Here is a 14,804-nt window from a genome sequence, read left to right as displayed (position 1 = left end):
TGTTGAAACTCACATACATTAGGAATGCCACAAGTTAAAGAAAGGGAGAATATCCTCTGAGACAGAACTAGGTACATGAGCACTCAATTAGATTTTGACCTTTTTACCCATAAAGGATTGGTAGACAGACATTGTTTGCTACTTGCCTGAACTAAATTTGGTCTCCTGAGATGCATATGAAGTAATTTAAAAAAATAAAACTGTTAACTGAATTTACTCAACCGTCAATCTGAAGCAAATCTTATTTAATGTATTCATCTATTAAACTAATATAATATTTCATATTTTAATCAGAAAAAAGTGACATTTAATTAGTGTTACATAGCCAAGACTTGAAGAAGCTCCCCTATCTGTGCATTCAGCTAGGCTATCATTTTTCAGTCTCACCACAGTGAGTCTTGCTTGCTTTTATGCTTCCCTTGGTCAGAGCAAACTGCAGGATTATTTTATTAATACAAGTCCCTGACACCCTTCCTCAGAAGGAATAACCACTCCTTCCACAATTTCATACAAATCACATCTTTTAGCTCAACTGCCTTACACTGCAAGGACTGGAACAGACTCCCAAATCCCTAAATTTCCTTGAGTACATTTCATCATTTTTAAAGGACTTGAGGTGGTTGAGACAGATATTAGTTTATAAAAACAAAACAAAAACCAGATAATATCAATCAGTCATAACATCAGTAATCTACAGGTCTAGACATACCAATAAAAATAAAAGAAAAAACCAAAAGCCCTGTGCACATGACTGCTATACCTTCCCTTGTACTTTTTTAGTTAATAGCTACAGGAGTGTTCTTCTGTTGAGTGGTTTCAGACTATGACTCAGAGATCCTTGGTTATTCCTTGAATGCTTAGTTTCTTCCATCCTGAGGTGCTGAAATGAGGCTATTTCAGTGTCAGCATATTTCTGTTTCTGCCCAGATTTCCTGCACCTGCCTTGTCTTTTCTTTCATGTTCACTCCTTCTCTCATACTCTGCTTTGTAAAATTGACTGGTTTTTGCTTTAATTTGGGACCTTAGAAACCTTCCACTCCCAGCCTCATGAAGAAATCAAAGATAACTGTATTCACATCAAATGTACGCATCCCATTGTGCTATGGCATTTCTACTAGGGTGGTTGCTGTTGGGGTTTAATGGTTCCTAGGTTCTTTGGGTCCTGAGTAGCTTGGTAGAGTTCTGATGTTATACCAATACATTCTAATAATAAAGCACTTTCATAAGCTCACTCATTTTGACCCATATGTACATGCAGACAAAAGCCTATATATCTTTAGGGTTTTATTTATTTTTCAAAGACTTAATTTAATCTTTTTAGAAATAGGCAACATGAATTCCTGATTTTAAAAAAACATAATGGGCCAAAGCAACATGAACAAATCAAGCCTTAATAAACAGTCTCCTGAGTCAGTTTGCAAAGCCTAAAACACAATTTTTTTTATTTTTTTTTTTTTTAATATCATTGTACAGTAGGGAATTATAGCAGCAGCTTTGCAATACGGGCCATTTAAAATCACATTCTCCCATCTCAAAGTGAACTTCTCTGGCCACTGCCCACCCAAAATCATATTGAAGCAATTAACTTCTAAGTCACTGGTTCTACAATTTCAGCTATTTGACACTGTAGTCAATAAAAGTGGCATGAGCTAATTTCACAGGAGCATCAAAGACTTGTTTAAGATGAGGCAGCCACTTACGACACAAAAAAATTCCTACTTGTTTTCTCCAAGCACAATATACAAAGAGCTTTTATTCATTAAATATCACTTATTTTGCACAAGTATAGGCTGAAGACTGTGGCCTTGTCTGAAGTATCTAGCATCATAATATATTTACTTAGAAGTTTATTGATCATGGTCCGAATGTTTATTTTATTTTCCTTTAACATTCCTGTTAAACAGCATTTTGAAATTCTCTTTGAAGAAAAAGGAAACAAAAAGATGAGAAAAACAAACTAGGTCATTAAAAAGGTACTCGAGAATACTTCCAGCAGCAACCCACAGGCTTAGGGGAAAGCTCATTGTCAAGTATGATTTATGAAAACTTGTTAAATTCACTTAAGATAACTGGGAGGCAGACTAGGCTAGTACACTAATAACCTCTTTAACATAAAGCCTTATGGAATACAGTGCATCCTTTATACAATGAAAAGGTTAATTTAGCTTGTCATAACACAGAACTAAATTAACAGGGAAATCAAAAGGTTCTCAACTTGTGTGATTAAATAAAAATAAAAATACTGAGTGATTGCTACCATTCAGTTGTTTTTTCTTTTTCTTGCCTTATCAGGTAAAAATTAGATATTAAGTGTGCATGCAAGGAAGTATTATAGTCAAATGAATGCAGAGATACCACAAAAAAAAATCTACTATGCACAGGCAGATCAGCCTTTTTTTTTCTCTCCATTAATTAGGCCATTTGTATTATAAAATTCCAGTTAAATTAAGAAAAAGTTACTTTTTGGCAGATTTTTGGTCTGCATATAATCAATTTTTTGCTTAACCAAGAACTAGTGCCCTTCCTTCTGGCCTACAGATGAAAACTCAACTCTGTTTCTACTATTTGTTTCTTGTATAGAAATTGTTCACAGTTGAAAAGTTATTGCATGTAGCTTGTGTGTACATATATGCAAACACACACACACATATATGTTATGTTGAAGTTGTATCCTGTTCTGAGCCTAGACTGGGAAACGATCATGATGGACAACAGAAGATCCTTGTGAAGAACGCCAGGCTCCTTGTTGCTGTGTCGCAAAGTTAATAAATACCTGTAAGACATGATAAAAGTAGGATTTTCAAAACAAAAGTGCTTGAATTCAGACTTTGGGGATATAGGTGATGGTATTTTTTAGCTGCTCTTCTTAGGTTTTTTGACAAAATAATTAATAACTCAAGTTGAGGGAACCCTTCTAAAAACATGTCTTATAAACTCTAGAAATAATCCCTTTTCCCCACTCCGGCTAAGACAGGGGTTGATAAATGATAAAAATTATGGTAAAATGAGTTACTGAGATATGAAGAATACATTTTACGCACAAGTCAATGTGAAACAATGGTTTCAATTGTCTCTGAATGACATACCTAAAAAATCTGAGGTGGTTGTTTCTGCCAATAAATATTACAGATTAGGATACAAATATTTCAAGGTGAAAGCACACTTCTGATTCAACAACTAATATGCCTCCTTGAATTGGTTTGGTTTTTTTAAAACACTGATCTTACTACGTAAAGGCTTCTTTCATTTTTAATCACACAACTATTTCACAGCAACGCATGTAGAGGGAAAAATGGCTCTCCTTTATTCAAATGATCCTCTTCATATACAAAAAAACTTGGGGTGCATTATAAGTGTGTTTGTTACTGTGAAGAGCTATTTTCCTGTTTAAAACTGACAGTCAAGGAGAGGAAGCAGCAGCAGGTGACTGAGGTGATGATGCATCACCATGAAAAATGGAGAGGAAGTAAACCTGAGTGAAGAATGCCTGAAGAAATAGGATGAAATTATCTTAAATGCAGTCAATCACTGAATAGATCATTTACAAATAGTTAGTAGACCAGCACAGAGAATAATACTTCTATAATGATTTGCACATGGGAAAAAGAAACCAAGTCACACCATCAATCATAGAAAATATTTTAACTAGATATGCCTCTCAGTTTGCAGAATGAATAACAAGTAGTTGCATATGAAGATGCTGTAACATATCACAATCACCCAGAAATCCCATGCTTGCTATCAATGTGTTCTTCTTTTCCTCACAATGGGATTTCACAGTCTTTAGCAGTCAGATCTCTTTCATCTGTTTGTGCATTTAAAATTCTCACTGGAAAAAGTTCTGAATGTCTAAGGTTTGCTATGAGTTTAAAGAGAGCAGTTCAGCCTTTTCAAGGACATTAGTAAGATCCCAGCTTTTGGATTGTGGAGGTGGCGGTTCACAGCCCCACTTTGTCATCTCCAGATTCATCTAAGCACAAATTATGTGTGTGCACACTACAACTACGTGGCTTGATGTGTTGCTTTTACTATGCTCACCTCCAGTGTAAAAGCAGCATGGGACATGGAAACACTGTGTAACCTGAGATGGCCTGGAACTGCTGAGTATTGCACACATTCACATAACCCAGCAAATGATAGAATATTCTACTACATCAATAACTACAATACACAGCACATTTAGACAAAAAGAAGAAAAGAAACAAAAATTATAAAATACCTGCTCTAACGTGGATTGGCTAATGGAGTAGTGTTTGGTTTGGAGAAAAGCTTTGTGATTCTCTAGGACTCTGAATAGCTCTGCTAAACATCCCTGACTTCTTGGTACATGGTATTCGAGCAGGTTAAGATGTTGTCCCTGAAAAAAAGCAAAAATTATAAAAACAGATAAAAGTGAATGTACTTTGTGATGAAGCTACACCTGCTTATAATCAGTCTAACTTCAACAGGCTCTTATTGCAGATTAATATGGAAAATAGGAGCTTTTAAAATAGAACATATTTTGTCTATATTCATAGCACAAAGAGCAGTTCATACTGAGAGCACAGATTTTGTGTGTATTCTGAGGTGACAGCTTATTAATCTCATTAAAGATACAAAACTTCATGGAAATTTTAATTTAACAGACTAGTGCTGTTACAGTGCAGTCTGGGAAAAGGCTGAGCATACACAGATACACAGCTGTCTGACCTCAATACAGACTTATACACACAAAGAAGTTCATATAAGATAGACATTACTTTCCATGGTTCTTTTCCTAAACACAGTGAAAGTAAAAGCCTTTGAGAGTTTTTATTGAAATATAATTACTATAGGTCTTTTATAAGGCTTTGTATTAAAGAATCTCAGTAAAGGCTGGTTTATCAACTCTGAGCCTTTATCAGAAAGCAAACAAAGCAAAATACTCATAGTAACTTCATTGTAATCCTACTTCAGGTGAACACAGATTTGAGTTCAACTTCATCAGTAATAAAAGAAAAAGGAAATTTTCAGTCAGAGGAAAGGCCTTTCTATTTTCACTGCCTAAATGGCTGTTTGGAGTTGATTCAACCAACATCATAAGTACAATTTTTATGAATTGCTTAATAGAAAAACAAAAGGGATATTCATACGTACCTTTTCCAAGAAGATCAATATATCCAAACATGTAAACATACAAACCTGTGTTGTGAGGTGCCTCGGGGAGGCCAAGAGTTAGTTTCAGATAAGCATTGTGAAAGGAGAGGCATGGCTGTGGGCCATGTGTGTGGGTTTTGACCCCCTATGTTGGGGCATGGGTATGTGAGCCCTGGGTGGAGTTGTCCCACCCCAAACCCCTCGTGGGGGTTGGCCCAGGAGTTCTGATTGCGTTTGAGTCCCTGGGGGGTTTCTCCCTTGCTGTGTTTCTAGTGGACCCTGACCCTGAACTCCACCCTCAAAGGTGAAGACCCTCAAGAGTTCTGTCCCTCAAAAACCCCTGCTCGGCCTCTGTTTGGGGCTCTCTGTTCTGGATCTGAGTTTGTTCCCATGCTGAATAAATGGTTTCATGAACCAGGAGCCTGTCTTGTTGGTATTGCATGCTGGTCCCCAGAACCCTGAATCTTCCCTAGACATGATCCTGTGGTTGTGGACTGCAACAAACATGTACATACTATTCTTACCAGTCCCAAATTAATCCTGCCATATACATATAACAACGAGTTTTATTTGTACCTTAAACTGTGTTCCAGGGAAATGCAGTTGTAGACAGTCTAAAATCATTCTTCCATAACTTATTTCTTTGCTAAGCCAAACCTTGACAGAATAACCATCTCCAAACCTGGGAATGAGATGCAGAAACATAAATCCATGAAGACACCATGAAGACAAGGAGAACATTTAGTTCAATTGATTTTCCTATGATTATATAAAATATCACACATACCTACTGCATTATCACTTTGATTTTACTATAATGCTATTGAACAACAGAATTTCAATGAGAAATTTTTAAAATTAATAATAAGAGACAATAAATATGTTATGCCTAATTTTAGTTACTAGTGTGTTTCACTACTCAATATACCTGAACTTTTGTTAAGTAAACTATACTTTAATTGCTACATTGCTTTGAGTAGTCAGTATAAAACTATGAAGATTACCAGTCACATATACAGAAAAAAAAAAAAATCCTTCAAGTTTTCTAATGAGAAAAATGGGTGCAGCAGAATCTTTCAAATCTGTTAACAAAGTTGCACCTTCAAAAGCAGATTTCAGCAGTGAGTACAATGGTGTTTTAAAGAAATGTAAAGGCAAATGTAGAGATATTTAGGGAGATGGAAAGTTAACAAATTTTCTTTGGCTCTATGACTATGCAATCTCCCTCATAATAATTTAGGAAATTAACTTACCTTTCTCAACACAAATGTGATAAAATTTAAGTACAGGCAATGTAACCAACACTGTATTTTTTATTAACTTTGCTCACTGCTGATGGTTATTTGGGAAAGTTGCAATAAACCAGTGAATGCTGAAATGATAACTATGTTCTTATGCACATTTCTTAGCAATAGAGGTTATGCGGCACCACTCCCCAGAGTGGGTGCACAGACAGAGCTCAGCAGAGACATGGGACAAAAAGGGGCTGTGCTGCACCCTTTCCCTCCTTTGCAGCTACATGTCCTTCTTCCTTTGGGTTCTCCTTCTTGGTTAATTGCTAGGGAAAAACACCAGCAGGAGCCACATCTGAAGAGCTTTCCACTGCCACTGCTCTTCCCTGTTGCCAGTGAGCAATGGAAAGGCAGAGCTGAAAAGGGGACAGGGAGCTTGGCAGCACTGCCCATGTCTCCCCAAAAATGTGTCACTTCCTCTATCTTTCCACTGACTGCCATTCCCACATCCTTCATTCCAGCATAACTCCCTTTTCTTCATTCTCCACTGTGGCAATTACCCATTGTCAAATCCTTTATTCCAGTGGTTTGGTTCCTAGTGATTACCTCTGCAATATGCCCTTGTGCCAAAACCCTCCTCTCTTGTGTCTTTACTGTGTACAACTCATGATTCAGGGCAGCAGCTGGCTCAATTGGGTCTGACTGGTGAAGACACATTTTCATGTCATCAAAGCATATCACAGCACACTCTACAATCCTGCCCTATGTCAATACATTAAAAAAATGTCTACAGATTATCAATCAAAAGGTAAAAAAATATATAAATAACTATTTTCAGATATATGTCCAGTTTAACCAGTGCGTGCGTGATTCCCAGCAAAATATTCCACATATTCCTCAACTATAATAAATATATTGCAATGTAAGGGCTTTAACTTTTCTTTTGCATTGGGTCAGAAACTCTGTTGTTAAAAAGGAACAGTCTGCATTGATTTAAGAGCACTGGAAGTTTCTACAATAATAAAATAGACTGACAATTTTATTCTATTAAGAATTTCATATGAATTCAAAATACAATTTCCAAGAATCTCAAACAAAAATCCTATTTTTTTTATGTAGCACAAAACAGTGGCAGCTTCTGCATAAAAATGAAAAGCTGCATTACAGATAAATGACTGTAGGGACTTTTAGCCTTTGGTTGGTTTGTGGGGGGTTTTGTGGGTTGTTGGGTTTTTGATTTGATTGGGTTTATTTCTTTGGTTTGTTTATTTTTTATTGTAGTCAAATGAAATCACTTGAAATGGAGTAAGAAACATCCTGATGCAGTGTCCTGTCTGTTGGCTCCTGAAGGATGTTTCATGAACTAGATTGTATTGAGACCAGACAGCACAGTACCAAATATTTACTAGAGAGTGTAGCCTGACAGACAAACAGTGTTGATTCATCAAAGAGGTCCAGAATTAGGTGGAATCCAAAGTGTCTGACAAATTTGCTTTGCAATGATTTTCTAAGTTTTAAACAGATCTCTAATTAAATGCATAGGATCATCCCTGAAAAAAATACATGTGACAATAAAAAAAGGTTGTTACAAAGATGAATATAGCTAACAAGGGTATTCAATTTAGTTGACAGCTAACCTGAGGCAACATTTTACAAGAGGCCGTTGATTCTGATCATGGTTTTTGCATTTCTATATAACAACCATTGAATTACAGTTTGAAAAATGTTGGTTTATGGAGACATTCAACATTCTCATAAAATGAAATTGCTGTCTGCAATGAAGTTTCCAAAGAAAATGAATCTAAGTTCTGATTAGCAAAGACAGATGAGTCTGTGCACCTTTGGTTTAGTTCTAAATTGTGAATGGCATAAACATCAGCTTGGCATCAATAAAAAGCTTTAAAAGATTTTCTTCTTTTGGCTAGTTGAGCTATGATGCTTTTATACCTTGATTTTATACTTCATTTTATTATAAGAGCTCCCCATATAGAGTAAGCTAATCAGCAATAAACATTTCCCCCTGCTATAATCAGCAAGCTGCTTCCAGCAGTGCACTGAGGCAATGGAAACTGACTATTTTGTTCACACAGTTTCCCTCTCTGATACAGACAATTTATTTAATTCGGGAACCCAAAGTCGGATTCCAGAGAAAAGCACAATCTGGTTTGATTAGCAGTGTTAGGATCAAACCTTTAGCACCTGATAGTTCAAGATCTAAAGAGGAAGACATTATCATCAGAATGACCTAAGTTGAGCCAGTTGACTCATTCAGCAGCCATCTGCTGCAAAAGAATCTTCATTTCTTCAAAGCTATCCAACAGGAAGTGTATTGTGCATTGCCATGTTTAATAACACCTGCATTTCTATTTTTGTATAAACAAACACACAAAACCACATATTCTGACATAATAAAATATTTTTCTTCTCTCTATCCTTCCTCTGTTGAACTACTAGTTTATGCTTGACTTTCACCTCATTAGTGGTTCTGGGAGTGTAACTTACAGAGTGCTTTTTCTGTTAAAATGCCAACAGGGGACTGAAGCTAAAATATAAATTCCTAAATTGACTGTAAAATTATTAACTGAACTATTTAAGAACAGCATCAGCTGCAGAAGCAGGAGCCTTACAAGAACCACAAGAACTCCACACTTTTAATTTACATAGGTCCTTAAGGTATCTGAGCACTCAGATAACAAGGGAGCAAAAGGAACATAAAAAGGTAGCAAGGAATGGAAATATTTCCATAGTAGGAATTACTAAATAAGTGAAAACTTTTCATCTTGAAAGAAAGATGACAAGATGGTCAAAAGGTTTTTTTAGAAAGCCCAGAATCATGACTAAGCAATGAAAAAAAGAAATAATTTTTCACTCATATGTTTCTCATGTAAGAGCAGGAGACATAAAGTTAAATTTTAGGAAAATAAATGCCAAGTCAGTAAGATGAAGTAATCTTCCTTACACTACGTAGAGAAACTGTACAACTCATTGACATGGGAGAGATGCTAGATGTGCTAGATGTCAGAACTTGACCTGAGTTGAATTAGAGACCAGAAAAATTCATGGTGGGGATCCACTAAAATCATTTCTGATTTAAGAAGCCTCTAAAAAAGAAACTGCTGAAGGTGGTTGAGTATTGTGGAGTTACTTTATAACTTCCTGTGCTTATCTTGCTCCTGAACTTTTCCCTCTTGACCTGTTTCAGAGAGAGAATACTGTGCTAGCAGGTGTTGATCTGACCTCAAGCTTCATTTGGTATAAATATCACCAAGAGGACGTCAGCTTGGGTAAATCACCCAAATGGTTCCTCAGTTCTCAGAAGGGTTTTGCAGCCCCACAGCCACACTGCCAGAAGTACAAAAATAGTTTATGTAAGTCAACTTCAGATGTATGTCTACACAAGTTCCAGTCACACACTGAAATAAAGCGCAACCAAATCTGTACTGATGAGGAAGTTCCCTTGATGCTTTTCTGGTCATCTTTTAACCTTGGAAATGGAAGTGCATTTAGTGGCCCAAAGGCTGAAAATTCTCATGACTATCAAGGAGAGGAGCTGCCAATTGGGGCATAGTAGCTTCTCAATGTTCACTTCTGCCCATTCCTTGGAGGTCCTTGTTCAGAGGTTTGAATGGGGGGAAAAGTCCTTGTTAAAATACAGCTGAGCCTGCATTTGGTAACAAGGAGTCCCTAAAGGAATTAACCCAATGGATTTTCTTAAGTTTGACCCATGAAAACCTATTTTATGTGAAGGGTGAAAAAGAAGGTACACTCTCAGCAAACTTCTATTTTCTTTTTTAAAAAAATCAATGTTTTCATTTAAAAGTCTCAATAGTTTTCTTGTCTACAAATGAACAAAACAAAATTTTGAAACCACTGTTTAAGTTACAGCATGTCCAGAATAAACAGCTCATCAGATCACACTCTTCCCAAAGCTTATTTACCAACTCTTCTCTACCCCAGTAAAATTTGCTGAATGTAACCTCAGGAAATGAAGAATATAGACCCTTTTCCTAAACTTTGAGGAATAAGAAAAGCATCTAATCACCCATGTGCTTGTCCCTGCCCCAATTAAAGAGTACATTTCCTAGAGAATGTTGTGCTGTATTTTATATATATATATATATATATACACACATCAGAGGATTACAGCTCACAGAAAATTTACTGATGGAAATATAAAGTGCATACTTTGTGTATGCACTAGTTTGATCAAAGGATTACTGCAAAATTACATTATTGGATAAAAAAAAATAGTAAAGAGAACATTGGCACTTAATGTCTGCAAGGTACTGCATCTTTTAGAATATATGCCATAAATCAAAGAGAGGGAATAATATTCTACTGTGCTGTTTATCTCTCTGCTTTGGTTTACATTCATTTGGAGGCAGATATGGTTCTACTTTCCCTAAGTGAATAGAATCATGGAATCATTTAAGCTAAAATAGGCCTCATCTAGGGAAGATAATGTAGTTATACCAGTATAATTGCTGAAGCATGGGATACACATCCAGGTCATTCCTCTCACAGCTTTAGACACATATACAATTTACAAACAGAACAAATCTTGAGCAACATTGAAAATAAAACACTTTGAAAAGCATTGGAAAAAAATAAAATAAAATTTAAATGAAGTTATTAAAACAAATTAATCACAGTTTAAGATAATTTTAAATCACACAATGTATTTAATTATTTCCTCTATTAAAAAACAAGGAAAACCAATACCAAGGAAGGAAAAAAATTATTAGTTTTTTAAATACTTGTATTTTTAAAAAATGGTAAAATCAAATGCAAATACCCTGTCACTTGTAAAATGAGATCTCCTTCTGCATTATTCAGAGCCTCAGCATTGTTGAACAGATAAACTTGATGAGATGCAAACAAACAGACATAAATAAATAATAAAATATCTTCTCCATGTACTATTCATAGAGTTTGTTTCATCATTTTTTAAGTGATCATGACTTTTTCCAGGATAACAATAGAAACACAAAAGCAGTTATTAAAATGATGACTAACACTTGTTCAGGTATATTGAACATGCACTATTTGTTCACACACACTCAGGCTTTCATATCAAACCATCTAAAGCTAATTTCTGTATTCAATAATATAATAGTCACAATAGTGACAGTCCCAGATTATGAGCAGTGCAGGTTAGAATTTTGCCTTGCTCTCTGTGCACTTGTAAATTCTTAGGTGTGATTTCCAAATACATGCTGAAGCCCTAAAAATTCTTGTTAATTATTTATATATGTGCACACACAAAATCTCTCCATATTTGAGCTTTTTATCTGCACATATTGGCAAGTATCAGGGATTTTTTATTCTTGTATTATTTATATATTTTATTCCCAGAGAAACAGGAGTGCCATTGTTGTAATTCTGTGTAAAGCTGATGGTACAGTCTATAAAGAACCCAAACTGTTTCCTCAAAGCACCTTCTCTCATTCAACAGTGAAAAAGGCAGAAGTAACGTTATCATAATGTTGTTATGACTGGGTTTGTGTGTACTGTTTTTTAATAACATAATCACCATATTACATACTAAAATATCAATTAAAAGACCTTATCAACACCTCAAGGTCAAATCTCAAGCTAAAAACTTTTTAATGGAGAAAAGACATAAAACTAAAATTTAAACCACAGCTATGTTTTCTTTATGTAGTAAACTTAAATTACATCATCACACAGCACCTTGTCATTAAAGCCCTACTGGGAATGCCTTACAAGATACACTGGATGTACCTGCTCAGAGAAGTAGCTTTATTTACTGCAGTACCTAGAAAATGTTGCAAATTAGACAGCAAATTGATGAGAAAAGGGAAGAAAGTGCTTCACAGTTCTGGAATGCCCCGGGGAACCAAATCTTACCCCTTCATCCTCATACACCTGCCATGGTCTGTGATCACTCAGACCACATCTTTCTTTACTGCTTTCCTGGCTTGTTAAGGACCCACCTGGAGATGAAGCACTCCAGCTGGCAGGAGGAATTCACAGTGCCTTCTGGAACACCCAGAGCTACAGCTGAAGTTAACAGGAGTTTTGCTTTGAATGCAATGTTGAACAAATGTAAAATATTTAGTCATAAACTGCTCAGATGGACTACCCAAACCCTTTTAGCTCTAGCATCAGTCTTTGGTTACTTCTCTATAAAACAGGAATAATTATTTCAAATCAAGTTTCCCAGAGTGCTGTGGAAAACAAAGATGTTGATGTTTGTGAAGCCCTGATCCAATAAATGCTGATAATACTGTATTTAAGGACAGGTTTGAAAAACTCCTAGTAAAAAACATACTAGGAAAAGAGGAGAATATGAAATCTTAATTAGCTTCTGCTGATTTAATGATTCATTTAGAGACACAATGCAGCATCCTGTGGAAAACGTAGTAAAAAAAAAGAAAAAAAGGACAAAAAAAAAAAAAAAAGCAGCTTAATGCACATGCACAGTAGGGCTAAATAAACATTGAACAAAGTTTTAGGAGAGTCAAAAGGTACTGTTTATTTATGAACTCTCAATCTGTGGTTTTTTTAAGTTTAAAGAGCTCTTTTCTTCAAACTTTCCTCTGGAAAGGTAAACTAATAGCTATATTACATGATTACACGTCCACTGCCTTAATACATTTTTCATGTACAAAAGGAAGGCTTTTTTTGGTCAAGTAGAATGAACTTTATATTAATTTTTATATTTTATAGCATATAAGAAACTTATTTCTAGTATGTCAGTTAATAACACTGTCCATCAAAGGCTGAAATATTGATGAGAACTTTAATTTTAATCCTCTCTTTTCTATTTAAGAAATCTACATGTGTAGGTTTGAGGAAAGCAATAAAATATTCTCAATCAACCTTTAGGAAAAAAAAGGTAAAGTATAAATAGTCTGCCAACATATTTTTGATTCTAACCCAGCTATGGCAAATGAATTAATTGCTGGGTGATTTAATAAAATTGCTTGATAAAATTTGAGCAATGTCTTGATGTCCAGCACTTGACAGATTGGTATGGGTTTTTCTGATATGAGTAGTCCATCCAAATGGCACTAGAATGAAGGATAATATTCAAAATATTGTTCCCAGAGAATTGGGCAGCTGTACCTCACATGAAAACATTTCTGTGAATTTTCAAAAAAAGCATTAAGTATAATGGAGAATACTGAAGAGAGCGTTTAAATATAATCCATTCTCCGTTTAGAGTAATTGACTCTGTTGGCAGGAGTTGTCTGAAATTAGGCCTTAATGGGCACAACTGTTAACACATAAATCTCAGACAAAGTACATCTAGAACTAAAATGCCAACTTCTTGAAAATTTGCCTTCAGTGCGCTCTTCTACCTAATAAATTTCTTGATATTGTTCATAAATTTGCCACCTACAATAAAAAGCCTTTCTAAAGAAATTTAACCCTTAGTATTCTGCTGGTAAACAGCTGCAGATACTTTGAATCTGTTTAAACTTACATAAATAATATAGTCAAGGTTCAACAGAAGCCCAAACTTCAACATTTGTACTGAGAACACATTTTTGGATGACATTTCCTAACAGGCTTGCAGAAGGGCTGGAAAAATGGAACAAGTCTCACACATAAGCAGCATCACTTTTTATATCCCAATGAAGAATTTATGTTTTACATTATCATCTTCCTGGAGTTCACCCACATCCTTCACAGCAGAAGGTTGTTCTGCCATCTAACAAAGCTGTAGTCAGTCAGAGATTATGATCTTTCACATCACAAGGGCTGAAAGTGTAGCCAGAGAGAAGGAGCTAAATCCTTGAACTTCCCACCACAGGGAAGAAGGAAATCTAATGGGGCCCCAAGGAAGTCCCATTAAACCTTCATCATATATCCATCAAAAAGGTAATCATAATCTGAATTCTATAGGCTGGAATGGTACTAAAGAATAAACAAATGAAACAGTTTTGAGGACTTCAATTAAGACAAACGTAATTCAGCAAGCAGGGAAGAAATAATGCCATTTTAGGATATGCGCCTGTTGTGGTGTGTTTTTATATACATGGTTTGGTCTGTTACCCCCCTGCTTTGTTGGTTTATTCCCAGTTGTATCCTCCTCCACTATACCATCAATCATTGTATCCCAACCCCTTCTTTCAGTATCTTCCTGATCAATCTTGCAAACCCAAACCATTTTTCCCAAACCTTTCATGTTCTCCCTCCCATTGACTTGTCAATCCCAGTTTGTACCTACCCCTTACTCTGGAACCTTCCCTGTCAATCACCTGATATTTGATGTTCCATTGGATTATGTAAACTGTTTCCTCTCCCCAGGCTTTTCCATTGGTCCACACATTATGAACCCCGCCTTGAACTCCTCCCCTAAGTCTTCTCTATTGGTTAAAGGTTTGTATCTGCCCCTAAGACCTCCTCCACATGCATGTTGTTTCGTTGTATTTCATTCCTGGAACCTCCAAGGAAGGATTTTCAAAACCACAGAGAAGACCTCTC

The 14,804-nt window shown here is 35.8% G+C and overlaps 1 protein-coding gene across 1 annotated transcript in view; it reads right to left on the bottom strand.

Moving 5' to 3' along the window:
• Window positions 1-283: 283 nt before the first annotated feature.
• ABCA13 (ATP binding cassette subfamily A member 13) overlaps window positions 284-14,804 on the bottom strand; it is a 202,523-nt gene continuing 188,002 nt past the window's right edge. The window contains exons 50-52 of the mRNA XM_033519359.1: window positions 5,692-5,797; window positions 4,220-4,357; window positions 284-2,773 (exon numbers count right to left, since the gene is read on the bottom strand). Of these exons, the coding sequence (XP_033375250.1) occupies window positions 2,684-2,773; window positions 4,220-4,357; window positions 5,692-5,797 (334 nt within the window). The 3' untranslated portion in view covers window positions 284-2,683. The remainder of the gene's footprint in view (window positions 2,774-4,219; window positions 4,358-5,691; window positions 5,798-14,804) is intronic.

Source organism: Parus major, chromosome 2 (assembly GCF_001522545.3).
Source record: "Parus major isolate Abel chromosome 2, Parus_major1.1, whole genome shotgun sequence".
NCBI lineage: Eukaryota > Metazoa > Chordata > Aves > Passeriformes > Paridae > Parus > Parus major.
This window is presented reverse-complemented; position numbering and strand designations above follow the sequence as displayed.